Source organism: Aethalodelphis obliquidens, unplaced genomic scaffold (assembly GCF_003676395.1).
Source record: "Aethalodelphis obliquidens isolate GAN/ISIS:26980383/991018 unplaced genomic scaffold, ASM367639v1 scaffold21, whole genome shotgun sequence".
NCBI classification, from domain to species: Eukaryota; Metazoa; Chordata; class Mammalia; order Artiodactyla; family Delphinidae; genus Aethalodelphis; species Aethalodelphis obliquidens.
In genome coordinates this window covers 309527-326085 of record NW_020837965.1, presented here as the reverse complement: position 1 = coordinate 326085, position 16559 = coordinate 309527, and the positions used below count along the sequence as shown (strand labels likewise).

The 16559-nt window shown below is 38.8% G+C and overlaps 1 protein-coding gene and 1 pseudogene across 3 annotated transcripts in view; one reads left to right on the top strand and one right to left on the bottom strand.

Annotated features, from left to right (window-relative positions):
* Window positions 1–16559, bottom strand: part of BBOF1 (basal body orientation factor 1) — a 41431-nt gene that overhangs the window by 20098 nt on the left and 4774 nt on the right. For all 3 annotated transcript variants that reach the window (XM_027119955.1, XM_027119954.1, XM_027119957.1), the window contains exons 3-4: window positions 11748–11813; window positions 7086–7229 (exon numbers count right to left, since the gene is read on the bottom strand). In XM_027119955.1, the coding sequence (XP_026975756.1) occupies window positions 7086–7229; window positions 11748–11813 (210 nt within the window). The remainder of the gene's footprint in view (window positions 1–7085; window positions 7230–11747; window positions 11814–16559) is intronic.
* LOC113627450 (ubiquitin-associated protein 1 pseudogene) lies at window positions 7775–10156 on the top strand (annotated as a pseudogene).

Below are 16559 nucleotides of genomic sequence, written 5' to 3'. Positions count from 1 at the left end.
ATCTCTGTCCTAACAGTATTAAATCTCCATTTGATCCATATCATATGATTTCAGATGTTCTTCTTTCTTCCTGTATTTTTTAGACAATTTAAAAAAATGGCCTCATATTGTCAAAGACTTTCAAAATTAATGTCAATATATAAATTTGTGGAAATGTCTACCATGCCAGTGGGATGGGGGGGTGGACCTTTCAATTGCCATTGGGGTCCCCAAAAATCTATAAATTAATAAATAAATCTTTTGAAAGATAATTAGGCAATGCATATGAAAAACCTTAAAAGTTCACGTTCTAATTTAACCTATAAATTTCACTATAACTTCTAGGAAGTTATCCTAAAAACTAATTAAAAATATAGAAAAATACTTTGTTACTTAGATGTTCCTCAGTTTATAATAGTGAAAAATTAGAGAAAAGTCCAAATGTCCAACAACAAGGGACCGATTAGTAAATCATGATATATCTACCCAATGAAATTGGGTAGATATATCATATCCATGCATGTAGTCAAAAGGTTTTATAGAAAAATACATAATGGCATTGAAAAATGTTCACAATATGTAAAGTGAAAAAATCAGGTTAACAAACAATTTGTACACCATAACCTCATTTTTGTAAAAATAGCATATATTGTAGATACTTTAAAATATATTTATACATAGCAGAGGTGGAAAAACTAAAGACAATATACCAAAATATTAACAGTGGTTATCTTTAAGTAATATAGTTGTGAGGGGAGGGTTTTTCATTTTCTCTTATCAGCTAAATTTGCTGAAATGGGTATTATCACTTTGTCAAAAGAAGAAAGACTAAAACAAATTATTTAAAAAATATTAATTGCAACCTACCAATGTATGCTCCTTTTGTTAATCAGGTAATGAAAATAATTTTTTCTTTAAATTTATGCTTTGAATACCTTTTGATAAGCTAAACTTAATTGGCCTCTTTTAAATTTGTATAATGAATCCTATAGCACAGTATAATTAATTTTCCTCCCTTTTATTAAATTCATGGGCCCCACACCTGCCTTAATTCTTCCATATTTGGGATTCCACATAACCATCTTATTTTTTCCCATTAGCCAGTATCTTTTGCCTTTGAATTTTAAGTTTTCCTTATTCCTGCCCACCACCCCTCTTTCAAAGGGCTGAAATTTATTTCTCCACTAGGTGGCAACATTGTTCTTTAAAAAAATCACACCAAGGCCCAAAAGAATATGCACTAGTTTTTTTTCTTTTAACATCTTTATTGACATACAATTGCTTTACAATGTTGTGTTAGTTTCTGCTGTATCACAAAGTGAATCAGCTATATGTATACATATATCCCCATATCCTCATAACCCCTTCCTCTTGAGCCTCCCTCCCACCCTCCCTATCCCACCCCTCTAGGTGTTCACAAAGCACCGAGATGATCTCTCTGGGTTATGCAGCTGCTTCCCACTAGGTATCTGTTTTACATTTGGTAGTGTATATATATCAGTGTTACTCTCTCACTTCGTCCCAGCTTACCCTTCCCCCTCCCCGTGTCCTCAAGTCCATTCTCTGTGTCTACATCTTTATTCCTGTCCTGCCCCTAGGTTCATCAGAACCTTTTTTTTTTTTTTTAGATTCCATATATATGTGTTAGCATACAGTATTTGTTTTTCTCTTTCTGACTTACTTCACTCTGCATGACAGACTCTAGGTCCATCCACCTCTCTACAAATAACTCAATTTCGTTTCTTTTTATGGCTGAGTAATATTCCATTGTATATATGTTGCCACATCTTCTTTATACACTCATCTGTTGATGGACACTTAGGTTGCTTCCATGTCCTGGCTATTGTAAATAGAGCTGCAATGAACATTGTGGTACATGACTCTTTTTGAATTATGGTTTTCTCAGGGTATATGCCCAGTAGTGGGATTGCTGTGTCGTATGGTAGTTCTATTTTTAGTTTTTTAAGGAACGTCCATACTGTTCTCCATAGTGGCTGTATGAATTTACATTCCCACTAGCAGTGCAAGAGGGTTCCCTTTTCTCCACACCCTCTCCAGCATTTATTGTTTGTAGATTTTTTGATGATGGCCATTCTGACTGGTGTGAGGTGATACCTCATTGTAGTTTTGATTTGCATTTCTCTAATGATTAGTGATGTTGAACATCCTTTCATGTGTTTGTTGGCAATCTGTATATCTTCCTTGGAGAAATGTCTATTTAGGTCTTCTGCCCTTTTTTGGATTGGGTTGTTTGTTTTTTTGATATTGAGCTGCATGAGCTGCTTGTATATTTTGGAGATTAATCCTTTGTCAGTTGCTTCGTTTGCACATATTTTCTCCCATTCTGAAGGTTGTCTTTTCATCTTGTTCATGGTCTCCTTTGCTGTGCAAAAGCTTTTAAGTTTCATTAGGTCCCATTTGTTTATTTTTGTTTTTATTTTCATGACTCTAGGAGGTGGGTCAAAAAGGATCTTGCTGTGATCTTGGTTGCAGAACACATAGAGTGTTCTGCCTATGTTTTCCTCTAAGAGTTTTATAGTGTCTGGCCTTACATTTAGGTCTTTAATACATTTTGAGTTTATTTTTGTGTATGGTGTTAGGAAGTGTTCTAATTTCATTCTTTTACATGTAGCTGTCCAGTTTTCCCAGCACCACTTATTGAAGAGGCTGCCTTTTCTCCATCGTATATTCTTGCTTCCTTTATCAAAGATAAGGTGACCATATGTGTGTGGGTTATCTCTGGGTTTTCTATCCTGTTCCATTGATCTATATTTCTGTTTTTGTGCCAGTACCATACTGTCTTGATTACTGTAGCTTTGTAGTATACTCTGAAGTCAGGGAGCCTGATTCCTCCAGCTCCATTTTTCTTTCTCAAGATTGCTTTGGCTATTTGGGGTCTTTTGTGTTTCCATACAAATTGTGAAATTTTTTGTTCTAGTTCTGTGAAAAAGGCCATTGGTAGTTTGATAGGTATTGCATTGAATGTGTAGATTGCTTTGGGTAGTATAGTCATTTTCTCAATGTTGATTCTTCCAATCCAAGAACATGGTATATCTCTCCATCTGTTGGTATCATCTTTAATTTCTTTCATCAGTGTCTTATAGTTTTCTGCATACAGGTCTTTTGTCTACTTGGGTAGGCTTATCCCTAGGTATTTTATTCTTTTTGTTGCAATGGTAAATGGGAGTGTTTCCTTAACAACTAGTTCCTAATTCACTTTGATTCAGAATGTATACCTACACCTAGGATGGCTATTTTAAAGTTCCTGAAAAGTTAGTGAACTTAACTTGATTCATTCTGCAGCATTTTCATATAAAACAAAACTAGATATTCTTTCTAGAAACTTTTCAGCTTTATTGAGGAATTGTAGATAAATAAAATGTATGATAGTTCAAGTGTACATCATGATGATTTGATATACATGCACTTTGTGGAAGGATTCTTCCCATTTAGTGGAAAACTTGATATTCCTTAAATTACATTTAATAAAAGGCCCACTCAGCATTTAACATAGATTTATTGAGCATTACTGTGTATCCTGTCCTTCAATGAATACAAAGCACAGTACTGTTCATGCCTCAAAAAATTTACAATCTAGCAGGGGAGATAAGACAAATAATAAATATAATATCAAGATAGAATGGGCTAAGTGGTATAAAAGAAATACAAAATGCTGTGGAAACATACAAAAAATTACTTTTTTGCTAATCATCTTTTAAAAATTTTTTTCTCTTTTTTCTAGCTTAATTGAAATATAATTAATCTATAACATTGTGTAAATGTAAGGTGTACAATGTGTTACTTTGATATACTATATTGCAAAATGATTACTACCATAGCATTAGCTAACACCTCCATCATGTCACAAAAACTACCATTTCTTTTTCTGTAGCAAGAACATTTAAGATCTACTCTCTTAGCAACTTTCAAGTATGTCATACAGTATTATTAGTTATAATCACCATACTGTACATTAGTTTCCTAAGAACTTGTCAGTCTTATAACTGGCAGTTTTTACCGTTTGACCAACATCTCCTCATTCCTCCCCCCGCCAGCCCAAGTAACCACTCTGAGTTCAGCGTGGTTTTTTTTGGCTGCACCACACTGCTTGTGGGATCCACAGACCAGGGATTGAAGCTGCGCCACCGCCGTGAAAGTAACAAGTCCTAACCACGGACCACCAGGGAATTCCCAAAGTTCAGCTTTTTAAATTATTTATTTATTTATTTTAATAAATTTATTTATTTTATTTTATTTATTTTTGGCTGTGTTGGGTCTTCGTTGCTTTGCTGTGCGCAGGCTTTCTCTAGTTGTGGCGAGCGCGGGCTACGCATTGTTGTGGTGTGCGGGCTTCTCATTGTGCTGGCTTCTCTTGTTGCAGAGCACAGGCTCTAGGCGTGCAGACTTCAGTAGTTGTGGCATGAGGGCTCAACAGTTGCGGCTTGTGGGCTCTAGTGTGCAGGCTCAGTAGTTGTGGCACACGGGCTTAGTTGCTCCGCGGCATGTGGGATCTTCCTGGACCAGGGCTTGAACCTGTGTCCCCTGCACTGGCAGGTGGAATTCTTAACCACTGCGCCACAAGGGAAGTCCCTCAGCTTTTTTTAGATTCCACATATAAATTGTATTGCACAGTATTTGTCTTTCTCTGTCTGACTTATTTCACTTAGCATAACGCCCTCAAGTTTTGTCCAAATTGTCACAAATGGCAAGAAGAAAATTATTACTTTTAAATAGTACACTGAGGAAGTCCTTATGGAGAATACGCATTTGAGCTGAGCCTCTGAAGAATAGGTAAAATTTTAATGGACAGAGCTCTATCAGGAGTATATTCCAAATAGAAGAAACAGCGTAAACAAAGAAAGGCAGAAAAGACTTCAGGGAATATCCGGGTTGGGTGGATTAAAGGTGGTGTGTATGGGAAAGTGTAGGAAAAGGAAATAGTATGTTCCAAAGTAGGTGTAGGGTCTTGATTTTCACGCTAAGGTGTCTGGACAATATTCTGTTTACAATAGAGAAGATTGTTTATAATCTTCTTTATTAAAGAAGATTCTTTTTTCCCCCCTTGTTGCTATTTTTACTTTAAATATAGCAGTGTGTACACGTCAATCCCAAACTCCCTAACTATTCCTTCCCTCCACCCTTCCCCCCAGTAACCATGAGTTCGTTCTCTAAGTCTGTGAGTCTATTACTAAGGAAGATTCTTGAGGGAAGTGACCAGAACATCATCAGAACTGTGATATTTTAAGATTATTCCTGCAGTAGTGTGTACTTTGTACTGCGGTGGTGTGGTGAACTTAAAATACATCCACATTTGGAATTTCCTGGCGGTCCGGTGGTTAGGACTCAGAGATCTCATTGCCTAGGGCCCAGGTTCAAACCCTGGTCGGGGAACTAAGATCCCACAAGCCCTAGGGACCCGCCAAAAAAAAAAAGTTGAACTCAGAGTGGTGGTTACCTGGGCTGGGGGAGGGGGAAATGGGGAGATATTGGTCAAAGGGTACAAACTACCGGTTATAAGACTGACAATTTCTTAGGAGTCTAATGTGCAGTAATAAGAATAGCAGGATCAGCAACAGCAGGTAATCTTTATCATACAGTACTAAGCATTTACAGTAAAACAGATTACACGTATTCCCCGCTTTTCTGAAAGTTCGCTTTACACCACTCTGCTTTTACAAAAAAATCTACATTAGTACCTGTTTTCGCTAACCGAAAGTAATCCAGAGAGGATTTTCACTTTTATGAAAAAAAGGCGAAAAGCAAAAAAATAGTGTTCAGCAGCGAGCGGTGTTACTGAGGCAAAGCACACCCTTAGCAACGAGGGGAGTGGCACCACTAAACTCCTTCCCTGGGAACTATACTCAGCGTCAAGCTGCCATAGCTTTGAACTACGTCTGTGAGCATCTGTGCTTTATCTTGATTTTGTGCTTCTGTTAGCAAGGTGTGTCCTATGGTAACTGCTTCTTCAGCTTAGGAAAGGTTTCATAGGAACTACTTTCAGATAGCGAGGGAAACCTGTATTTCATTTAGTCTTCACAATGACCCTTTGAAATTGGTACTATTGTTCTCACCCCCATGTTACAGATGAGGAAACTTAACAAGATACCCAAGTAGTGAAGACAGTATTTACACTCTAGCAGTATGACTTCAAAGCACCAACATTTAGCCCCTATACCACATGGTGTATGGCTATCTCAGGTGGCAATACTACTTCTGTTACTATTACTAATAATAGCAGCAGTTGCGTGTTAGAGCTGGCTCATACCAGGAATTTTGCTAGCACATTGTAAAAGCATTGGTAGCTTGAAATTGGCCACAACATAAGTATTTACACCAAGGAAATCAGCAAATGCTACAAATGAGGACCTTCTTTTGCAGAGAGCTACACACCACTGTTAATTCTCACTATGTGACATACACTATTTTAAGCACTTTACATATATGAACTCATTTAAGCCTTACAACAACCCTATGAGCCAATAACTCTTATCACCCCCATTTTACAGATGAGGAAACCTAGGTATAGAGAGGGTAAGTAATTTGCCCAAAACCACAAAGCTGATTTCAGCTACTTGTGCCCAGCCCTCATCTGTGCCATTTATTGCATTGCCGTTAATGCAAGAGAACTATTTTCTGAACTGAGGGAATGGAAAGAGCATGCAAGGTCAGAGAAACTTTCTGAAAGTACTCAGTTTTCCTCACCACATCCAGCCCTACCCAGAGTGCCTTAAATTTTTCTAAAATTATCATTCATCAGTCTAGACATATTGTCCTTTAGAACTTCGCTACTTTGCCCCTAATGTTTTTCTGGATCTGTAGTTCCAAAGGTTTAACTGCTGATAAATGTGAGTGGGTGTATTCGCTAAGATCTGGTGAATTCACAAAGAAATCAAAGCTGAGAAAAAGAAAAGTCTAACCATCAAGACTTTTTGCGTCCAGTCCTACACTGATATATCTTCCCTGTTTCTCCCATATAATCTCTAAAATGTCAAAGGGATTCCTTTACTATCTCATAGGAGTAAATTTCTATGAAGGCCTTTTCAGACATAAGTAGCTAATTCTAATCTCCTTTAAAAAAAAAAAAAGGAAGAAAGAAAGAAACTTACATCATCTAATTCTTTCTCTACTTGGATTTTTCTCTTCTGGAATTGTTTTATTGTTTTGAGCTCTGTCTGAATCATGCCAATTTCTCTGGCTTTTTGACGGAACTGTCCCTCCAGCTCACTTATTTGCACAGTATATTTTTGTTCCTGTAGGCAAAAAAAAAAAGGTAAATGAGTTAGGAAAAAGAACAGAGGTCACACAGAGTCCTGTTCCATATGAAGCCTTAAGCCATTTGTCTATCTTTGAAGAAATTGTTCCCTTTTTATTTTTGCTTTTGCATAAAGTTTTAATTTTTATTAAAAGAGACCAAGTGCCTTGAATAAGTAAAAAATTCTAAAGTGAGCTGATCTTGTATAGAAGATGTAGATATTTATTTAAAAGGGGGTATGAGGGACTTCCCTGGTGGTGCAGTGGTTAAGAATCTGCCTGCCAATGCAGGGGACACAAGTTCGAGCCCTGGTCCGGGAAGATCCCACATGCCGCGGAGCAACTAAGCCCGTGTGCCACAACTACTGAGCCTGTGCTTTAGAGCATGGGAGAGCCACAAATACTGAGCCCACGTGCTGCAACTACTGAAGCCCATGTACCTAGAGCCTGTGCTCCGCAACAAGAGAAACCACCACAATGAGAAGCCCAAGCACTGCAATGAAGAGTAGCCCCCGCTCACCGCAACTAGAGAAAGCCTGTGTGCAGCAACGAAGATCCAACACAGCCAAAAATAAAAAACAAATAAATAAATTTATTTTAAAAAATAAAAGAGCTATGAGAAGACTGAACAAATCTTTAACCTGTAAGAAAAATAAATAACATCCCTGATCCTAAATTAAAGTTAGTAAGCTAAGAGACAAAGGGAGGGCCAATATCTCTTATAAATAAACAAGGAAGAAGGTGGAAAAGGAGGAAGGAAAGGGGGAGACAGAAGGAGAAAAAAGAGAGGAGGAGAAAGGGAAGAGAAGGAGAGGGTAAGGAAAAAAAAAAAGAGGGAAATAGAGGAGAAAAAGGCCCAATAACACAATTAAAACATGAACAGGGCTATCAAAAGAAATACAAATGACTCTCAACCACATGAAAAAATGCTCAACCTAGCTCATAATAAGAGAAATGCAGGAAGGAGGAGGGAAGTGGGGCTTCAACATGGCAGCTGTGGCCCTGGCGGTGGCTACGGTGACGGCCTGGCCTGGGTAGGGCAGAGTTGAAGGTGGTGGTGTTCGCTCTCCCTAGGGGCCGTCAGGAGCTCAGCGGGGACTGAGCCTGGGAGGCCGGTCGGTGGCAGCACCTTTCAGCTTCTGGGACAGCGGCGGCAGCGTTCAGGTTCTAAATGGCTTCTAAGAAGTTGGGTGCAGATTTTCATGGGACTTTCAGTGACCTTGATGATGTCCCATTTAAGATAGGAGACAAATTCAAAACACCAGCTAAAGTTGGTCTACCTATTGGCTTCTCCTTGCCTGACTGTTTGCAGGTTGTCAGAGAAGTACAGAATGGCTTCTCTTTGGAAAAGAAAACCATTGAGTGGGCTGAAGACATTAAGAAAATCCAAGGAACCCAGTGGGAAGCAGAGCACGAGGCTGAGGAAGCAGAAGCTAAAGTGAATTCTAAGAGTGGCCCAGAGGGTGACAGCAAAATGAGCTTCTCCAAGACTCACGGTACAGCCACAATGCCACCTCCTATCAATCCCATCCTTGCCAGCTTACAGCACAACAGCATCCTCACCCCGACTCGGGTCAGCAGCAGTGCCACAAGACAGAAAGTTCTCAGCCCACCCCACACAAAGGCAGGTTTCAATCCTGCTGACTTTGAGTGTGAAGAAGACCAGTTTGATAATCTGGAGTTAAAAACTATTGATGAGAAGGAAGAGCTGAGAAACATTCTGGTAGGAACCAGTGGACCCATTATGGCCCAGTTATTGGACAGTGACTTGCCTAGAGGTGGCTCTGGGTCTGTGTTACAGGATGAGGAGGTCCTGGCATCCCTGGAGCAGGCAACCCTAGATTTCAAGCCTCTTCACAAACCCAGTGGCTTTATAACCTTACCACAGTTGGGCAACTGTGAAAAGATGTCGCTGTCTTCCAAAGTGTCCCTCCCCCCATCCCTGCAGTAAGCAATATCAAGTCCCTGTCCCTCCCCAAACTTGACTCTGATGACAGCAGTCAGAAGACAGCCAAGATGGCAAGCACTTTCCACAGCACATCCTGCCTCTGCAGTGGCACGTTCCAGAATTCCCTAAAGCCTTCCACCCAAAGCAGTGCCAGTGAGCTCAATGGGCATCATACGCTTGGGCTTTCAGCTTTGAACTTGGACAGTGGCACAGAGGCGCCAACCCTGAACCATTCCCAGATGCCTTTCCTCTCTGTCTTGTCTGTGTGCACAGAAGAATCGTCACCTCCAAATACCTGTCCCACGGTCACACCTCCTAATTCCTCAATGTCACAAGTGCCCAACACTCCCAGCTGTCCCCAGGCTTATTCTGAACTGCAGACGCTGTGAGCGGCAATGTGTGGAGACGGTGATCAACATGGGCTATTCATATGAGTATGTCTTGAAAGCCATGAAGAAGAAAGGAGAGAATATTGAGCAGATTCTCAACTATCTCTTTGCACATGGACAGCTCTGTGAGAAGGGCTTTGACCCTCTTTAAGTGGAAGAGGCTCTGGAAATGCAGCAGCGTTCAGAGGAAAAGATGATGGAGTTCCTTCAGTTAATGAGCAAATTTAAGGAAATGGGCTTTGAACTGAAAGATATTAAGGAAGTTCTGCTATTACACAACAATAACCAGGACAATGCTTTGGAAGACCTCATGGCTCGGGCGGGAGCCAGCTGAGACCAGGCCCTGCCTAGGCCCTGCCACGGAGCCCCCGCTGCCGAAGGCCCTGAGGAGACCACCTGTGGGGAAGAAGGGGCACACTTCCGGATTTTCTTTTGGGGGTGGAAGGTCAGGTGTAGAGACTGTGCTTGCCAAGTCTCTATGAGCCTAGGTCCTGAGCTGGGGAGAAAGTGGGGAAGATTTGGGCATGCAAATGCCCCCAGAACTGTCCTGGCTCCTTCCATAGTAAAAGTATTTGTATTCTGAGAAGTGTCCTTCCCACCTTGGCCATCCAGAGAGACTTCTCTGGTCTTTCTGGGGTCTGAATGGCTTCAGCTGAAACCTGGCCCAGCTGCCAAAAGGAATTGGGGAGAAGGAGGTGGGAGGGCCAGACTCAGTGCTACTTTGGGGCTAGATGTTTCCCTTCTCTGCAAGGGTGGACTGACCTCTAATCCAAGTTGAGTGCAGTTGAAAGTTTCTTCCAGGGTTTTGTTTTTTTCCCCTTTTAACGATGTCACTTAGTGTTACACTGGTTCTGCAGTGTCTCTGAGCTGCAAAGAATGCCCTTTTCCCCTTGGGGCCCTGAGTTTGACTTTTCTGCCAGGTAGTTACCATACTTCCCTGCTCCAGCCTGTTTCTTTGGGCCTGGTTTGGACCACAGTCTTCTGCTACCCCAGATTTTAGAGCCCCCTGCTCTAGAAAACAGTTGTCAGTTTAAGAAATCATTGGCCCCTTCCCAGCACATCAAGTGGGGAAGAAAGAGGCTGTGATTTAGTCACCCAGCACTCACTCCCCCTCAGTTCTCCCTGGAGAACAGCCTCTCCCTCCAGGCCCTTGCCCTAGGATGACACAATGAATAACACCTAGTCATAGAAATCAGTCTCTTTGGTTTGTTTTGTATTATGTTGTACATCATTAAAGATCTAAATACTAAGGATATACAGTCTTGGTGAATCTAAAGTAATTTGCCAACTATTTTGATTCTTCAGAGAGAACTACTAATAAAAATCTAAAAGGTAAAAAAAAGAAATGCAAATTGAAGTACACTGAAATATCATTTCTTACCTATGTTAACAAAAATCCATTTTGACAATATACGCTGGTATATTGTGGAGACATGGATAGAAGTTAGATTTCTCAGAATATACCATGTTTGATAGATTTTACTTTGGAACCATATAAATATTTTACATAATTATAGTTACATAATTGTACATTAAATTAAACTTTATAAAGCAACTCCTAAAAATCAAAAGCAAAATGTGTTGTTGAGTTGGTGGCATATCCTCACAGGAAGGAATTATTTCAAATCATTTTTAAACCTTGTTAATTTGATTGTAGATCCCTATCAGTATATATCCTAAGGGGAAAAGTGTCCCCCCCAAATCTTAAACTGTATCCACTAATTTATGTTGGTGGTAGTATTAATATTAGTATTCTGTGCCTATTGATGTATTAAGGTTTGAAGAAAATACACAATTATACTGGTATCATTAAGAACCACGGTTTTTGGTGAGGAAGAAAGGAGACACAGATAAAGTTAAGTAAAAATCCTGTACTCTTGCATCTGAATTTAAAGTATTAGTATGGGCTTATGATATATTTTAATCTTCAAAAACTATATATTTCCTAGCTCTACCCACTGAAAAGCCCTAGAGCTCAAGATCAGTAAACACCACTACTACCAGATGGTTTTCTACAATAACAAAATTTTATGTTATTTTTGAGCTTCTGTACAATCAAGTGTGTGGGCTTTAAGGTCACTGAACTGCTCAAAGGATCTACTCACTTGTTCTCCTTGTGTCTTAAATATCTGAACTTGCCAGAAACCTGACCACCAGTAAGTGACCACCAATGTACATACCAATTTTTCCTTCTCTTCTTGGGCTTTTCCCTTAGTTTCATTCAATTGCTGTTTCAGTTTTTCAATCTGTAGAAAATGGAAATACAGAGGAAGGTAAAGAAATTACTCTGCATCCTAACTTAATTAAGTAGTCTAGTTTTCACATGATATTAAAACCAGTAGGGTTGGAGATGTGGAAAGAAGAGAATAGAGGACATAATCCACTCTGTTAACATGCTATCGCCAGCTTCCAAAACTTGGCTATCATCACAATTGCCTGGGTAACGTGTGTGTGTGTGTGTGGTAAAAAACACAACATTAAATTTACGATCTTAACCATTTTTAAGTATATATTCACATTGTTGTGCAGCAGATCTCTGGAAATTTTTCATCTTGCAAAACAGAAACTCTATGTTCATGAGACACTAATTCCTTCTCTACCCTCCCCCTAGCCTTTCTGCATTGTTTCTATGATTTTGACTACTTCAGATATGTCCACTGAAGAAAAACCACACAACCTGAAAGTTGTAAATTAAGTTTTATTCTAGGATTATACTGAGGGCTATAGCCTGGGAAACAGCCTCTCAGAGAGCTCTGAGGAACTGCTCAGAAGAGGTAAGAGAGGAGCCAGGATATACAGGAGTTTCTTGCTGGAAAAAAACATGTAGTCAGACATCAAAAGATTAGTACTAATCACAAGGAATGGGCATTTCAAGTTAATGACTTTAGTGCTTTTCTATATAAGGGAAGATGCAACATCTGGGCTTGTAATTATTCCTTAGATATGCATCTTAACTATCTAGGGTCAGTATCCAAAGCACAGAAGGCTTCCTGTTTTTCTCCATCCTGAACTCCCTTCAGGACGCACCATGGGGGGAAGGCAGGTGGTGGGCAGGGGTAAGGGGCTGCAATGGCTGATGGCTTGATCCTTATAGAACTGGAATAGTGGGCAACGTTCATTGTTTACTGGAATGTCGGGCAACATTCCCTGTCCACATACACTTCATATGAATGGAATCATACAGTATTTGTCCTTTTGTAACTGGCTTATTTCACTTAGCATAATGGCCTTGAGGTTCGTCTATGTTGTAGCATATGACAAGATTTCCTTCTTTTTTTTTAAAGCTGCATAATATTCCATTGTATGTGTATAACACATTTTATTCACTCATCCATCAACAGACATTTGGGTTGTTTCCACATCTTGACTATATGAATGTGAATAATGTTTATGTGAATGATGTTTATATGAATAATGTTTCAAAAACATGGGTGTGCAATTGTCTCTTCAAGATCCTGCTTTAAATTCTCTTGGAAATGTACCCCAAAGTGAGATTGTTGGATCATATGATAATTTTATTTTTAATTTTTTGAGGAACCTCTGTACTGTTTTCCATAATGGCTACGCCATTTCACACTCCCACCAATGGTGCACAAGGATTCCAATTTATCTACATCCTCAGCAACACTTGCTATTTTCTGTTTTTCTGTTTTCTGTTTTGGTTTTTTGGCCCTGAGGCACGTGGGATCTTAGCTCCCCGACCAGGGATTGAACCCGCACCCCCTGCATTGGAAGGTGAAGTCTTAACCACTGGATCGCCAGGGAAGTCCCTTGTTTTTCTGATAGTAGCCATCTTAATGGGTGTGAAGTGATGACTTGGAGTTTTGATTTGCACTTCTTTTATTTTTTTTAACATCTTTATTGGGGTATAATTGCTTTACAATGGTGTGTTACTTTCTGCTTTATAACAAAGTGAATCAGTTATACATATACATATGTTCCCATATCTCTTCCCTCTTGCGTCTCCCTCCCTCCCTGCACTTCTTTTAAATGAGGATTTTTTTAAAGAAAAGTTTCAAGAACAGTACAAAGAATTCTCATATACTCTCCACCCAATTTTGCCACATTTGCTTTCCCTCTATGATAGATCTAAATATATGTATATATGATACAGATGTTTGAAACTGTTTTTTCTGGAGCATGTGAAAATAAGTCTAGGACATCATACCCCTATACCCCTATATATTTCAGTATGTACTTCCTAAGAAAAAGGACAATCTCTTAGAAGCACAGTACAATGATCAAAATTGGGAAATTTAACATTGATAAAATACTATTATTTAATCTATAGTCCATGTTCAAATTTTGCCATCAATTGTCCCAATGGTGTCCTTTTATTGTAACTTTCCTTTTCCTGGTCCAGGATGTAATCCCTGATTATGATTACACTTAGTTGTCATATATCCTACTCTCTTTAATCTGGGGCAGTTTCTCAGCCTTTGTCTTCTATGATATCAAAGTTTTTGAAAAATAATGGCCAGGGTTGGAGTTGTCTGATGTTTCTTCATGAGAAGATTCAGGTTATGCCCTTTTGGCAGGCATACACTGCCTAAGTGATGATGTATCCTTGTCGCTGCATCACATCATGAAGTGACTGAGGTTAATTGTAATCAACTGGTTAAGATTGTGTCTGCCAGATTTCTCCACTTAAAAGTTACTATTTTTCCTTTTGTAATTATTAAGTATTTTGGGGCAAGATATTTTGAGACTATGCAAATATCCTCTGCTCATCAAAATTTCACCCACTAGTTTTAGCATCCACTGTTGTTCTTGACTGAATCAATTATTACTCTGAAGCCAAATGGTGACTTTTCTAATTCCATCATTCCATGGAAATTTAATAATTTACTGCATTCCACTATAAGGAAAAACTTTCTATTCTCCCTTAGTTATTTAAATAAATTTATTATTTATTTATTTTTGGCCGTGTTGGGTCTTCGTTGCTGCGAGCAGGCTTTCTCTAGTTGTGGTGAGTGGGGGCTGCTCTTCGTTGCAGTGCACGGGCTTCTCGTTGCGGTGGCTTCTCTTGTTGCAGAGCACAGGCTCTAGGTGCACGGGCTCAGTAGTTGTGGCTCGCGGGCTCTAGAGCGCAGGTTCAGTAGTTGTGGCACATGGGATTAGTTGCTCCATGGCATGTGGGGTCTTCCCAGACCAGGGCTCGAACCTGTGTCCTCTGCATTGGCAGGAAGATTCCTAACCACTGCGCCACAGGGAAGTCCCTCTCCCTTATTTATTAATGTATGTGTTTATCTATTAGTTGTATGCACTCATGGACTCATTTTATTCAGTTATAATTTATTACTGTCATTATTTATTTTGAATGTCCCAGATTTGGTCAGTGGGAGCCCCTTCAAGCTACCTGCCGTGTCCTTTAATTTTTTTTTTACTGACTTCCTGTCACAAGATATTCCAAATTCATTTTTTAGTTCAAATTCATTTTTCACTCTCCCTGCTCCAGTCTTAGAATCAATCATTTCTCCAAGGTGCTGGTATGTTTTAGTAGGAAATCTGAGTAGCTTTTTAAACTAAAAATTCCTTGACGTGGTTATAGAATCAGAAGATACAGAAGTGAAATACTGTTGTAAATAATCTTAGAATAGTTTAAGGAAACCCTGAAAATGTGTTAAAATAAATTGAGACAGTCCTCAGTCATGTAGGACAGGTGTAAAATATAATTAAATTTATTTTGTGTTGATTGAACAAAGCCTTAAATACCAAAACCAATAAGTGAAATCTCCTAATTTTGTCCAAGATATAATAGTTTTCAAAACACACTTCATTTCTAATATTTCTATAATTAACATGAAGACTAAACAGTTTAAATTAAGCAAATAACACATTTCTAGGATATAGTAGAATGAGTAACAAAACTCTAAGAGAGCTAATTGACCAGGGTATATTGAATCTATTCTACTTCTTCCTCCCAAAGTAGTTTCTTTGGTTTTAATGGGTATCTATGATTGTGAGAAAATTATGTATTTGCTACAGTCAGATGCTGGTCTTTGATACATGGCGGCAGATGAAAATCAGGAAATACCAGTGATACTGATAAATGCAGACCAATATCAATTAGCTAACGCAGACCACAAAGCTTCTATATAATGAATTTTGAAAATTATTTGCATGGCTGGCCTAAAGGCTTATTTTAGAATAATACTTTATAGCAGACAATTTTAATAATGCATACTATTCAAAGAGTAATTTTAAAAATGGAAGTCGCCTAGGAAAGAGGGTTAAAAAAAAGTAATGTACAAAAAAATTACTTTATTTAAAAAAACACACAAAATCCACACAAATGTTCAGTTGTCCGATTTCTCTGATATGCTTCCAATATCATCTTGATCTTAGTTTTGATTTCTATTAACTTTTTCAAAGTATCAGTGCAATCACAAGCCATTCATTCACACATGCAAAAAAATTTTAATGAGTGTCTACTATGTGCCAGGCCCATACTAGATGCTGGAGATACAGCACTCAACGACAATTTAAAAAGACCCCCAATTCTTTACTTCTGTGTTGTTTCATTCTAATTAGGAAAAGAGAAAATAAATACATAAGTAACATGCATATAGTATGACAAAAGGTAATAAATATTACCAAGAAAATAAAGTAAGGGAGATGGTTTTAATTTTAAACAGGGTAGTGAGCAAGGGTCTCCCTGAAAATGTGGCATTTGAAAAAAATTATGGAATGATTCATGAATTTGCATGTCATCCTTATGATACAGAATTTGCATCTGCATCACTCCAATATGTATATGAAGCAAACACATAAAAACAATAAAAAATGGGTTAAGGAACATATAAAAGATGCTCAAGCGACTAGTAATCAGAAAAATACAAATTAAAGTGACATACCAATTTATACACATAAAATTGAGCAAAAATTATTAAGTATAATATCAAATGTTTTGGGCTTCCCTGGTGGCACAGTGGTTAAGAATTTGCCTGCCAACGCAGGGGACATGGGTTCGAGCCCTGGTCCGGGAAGAT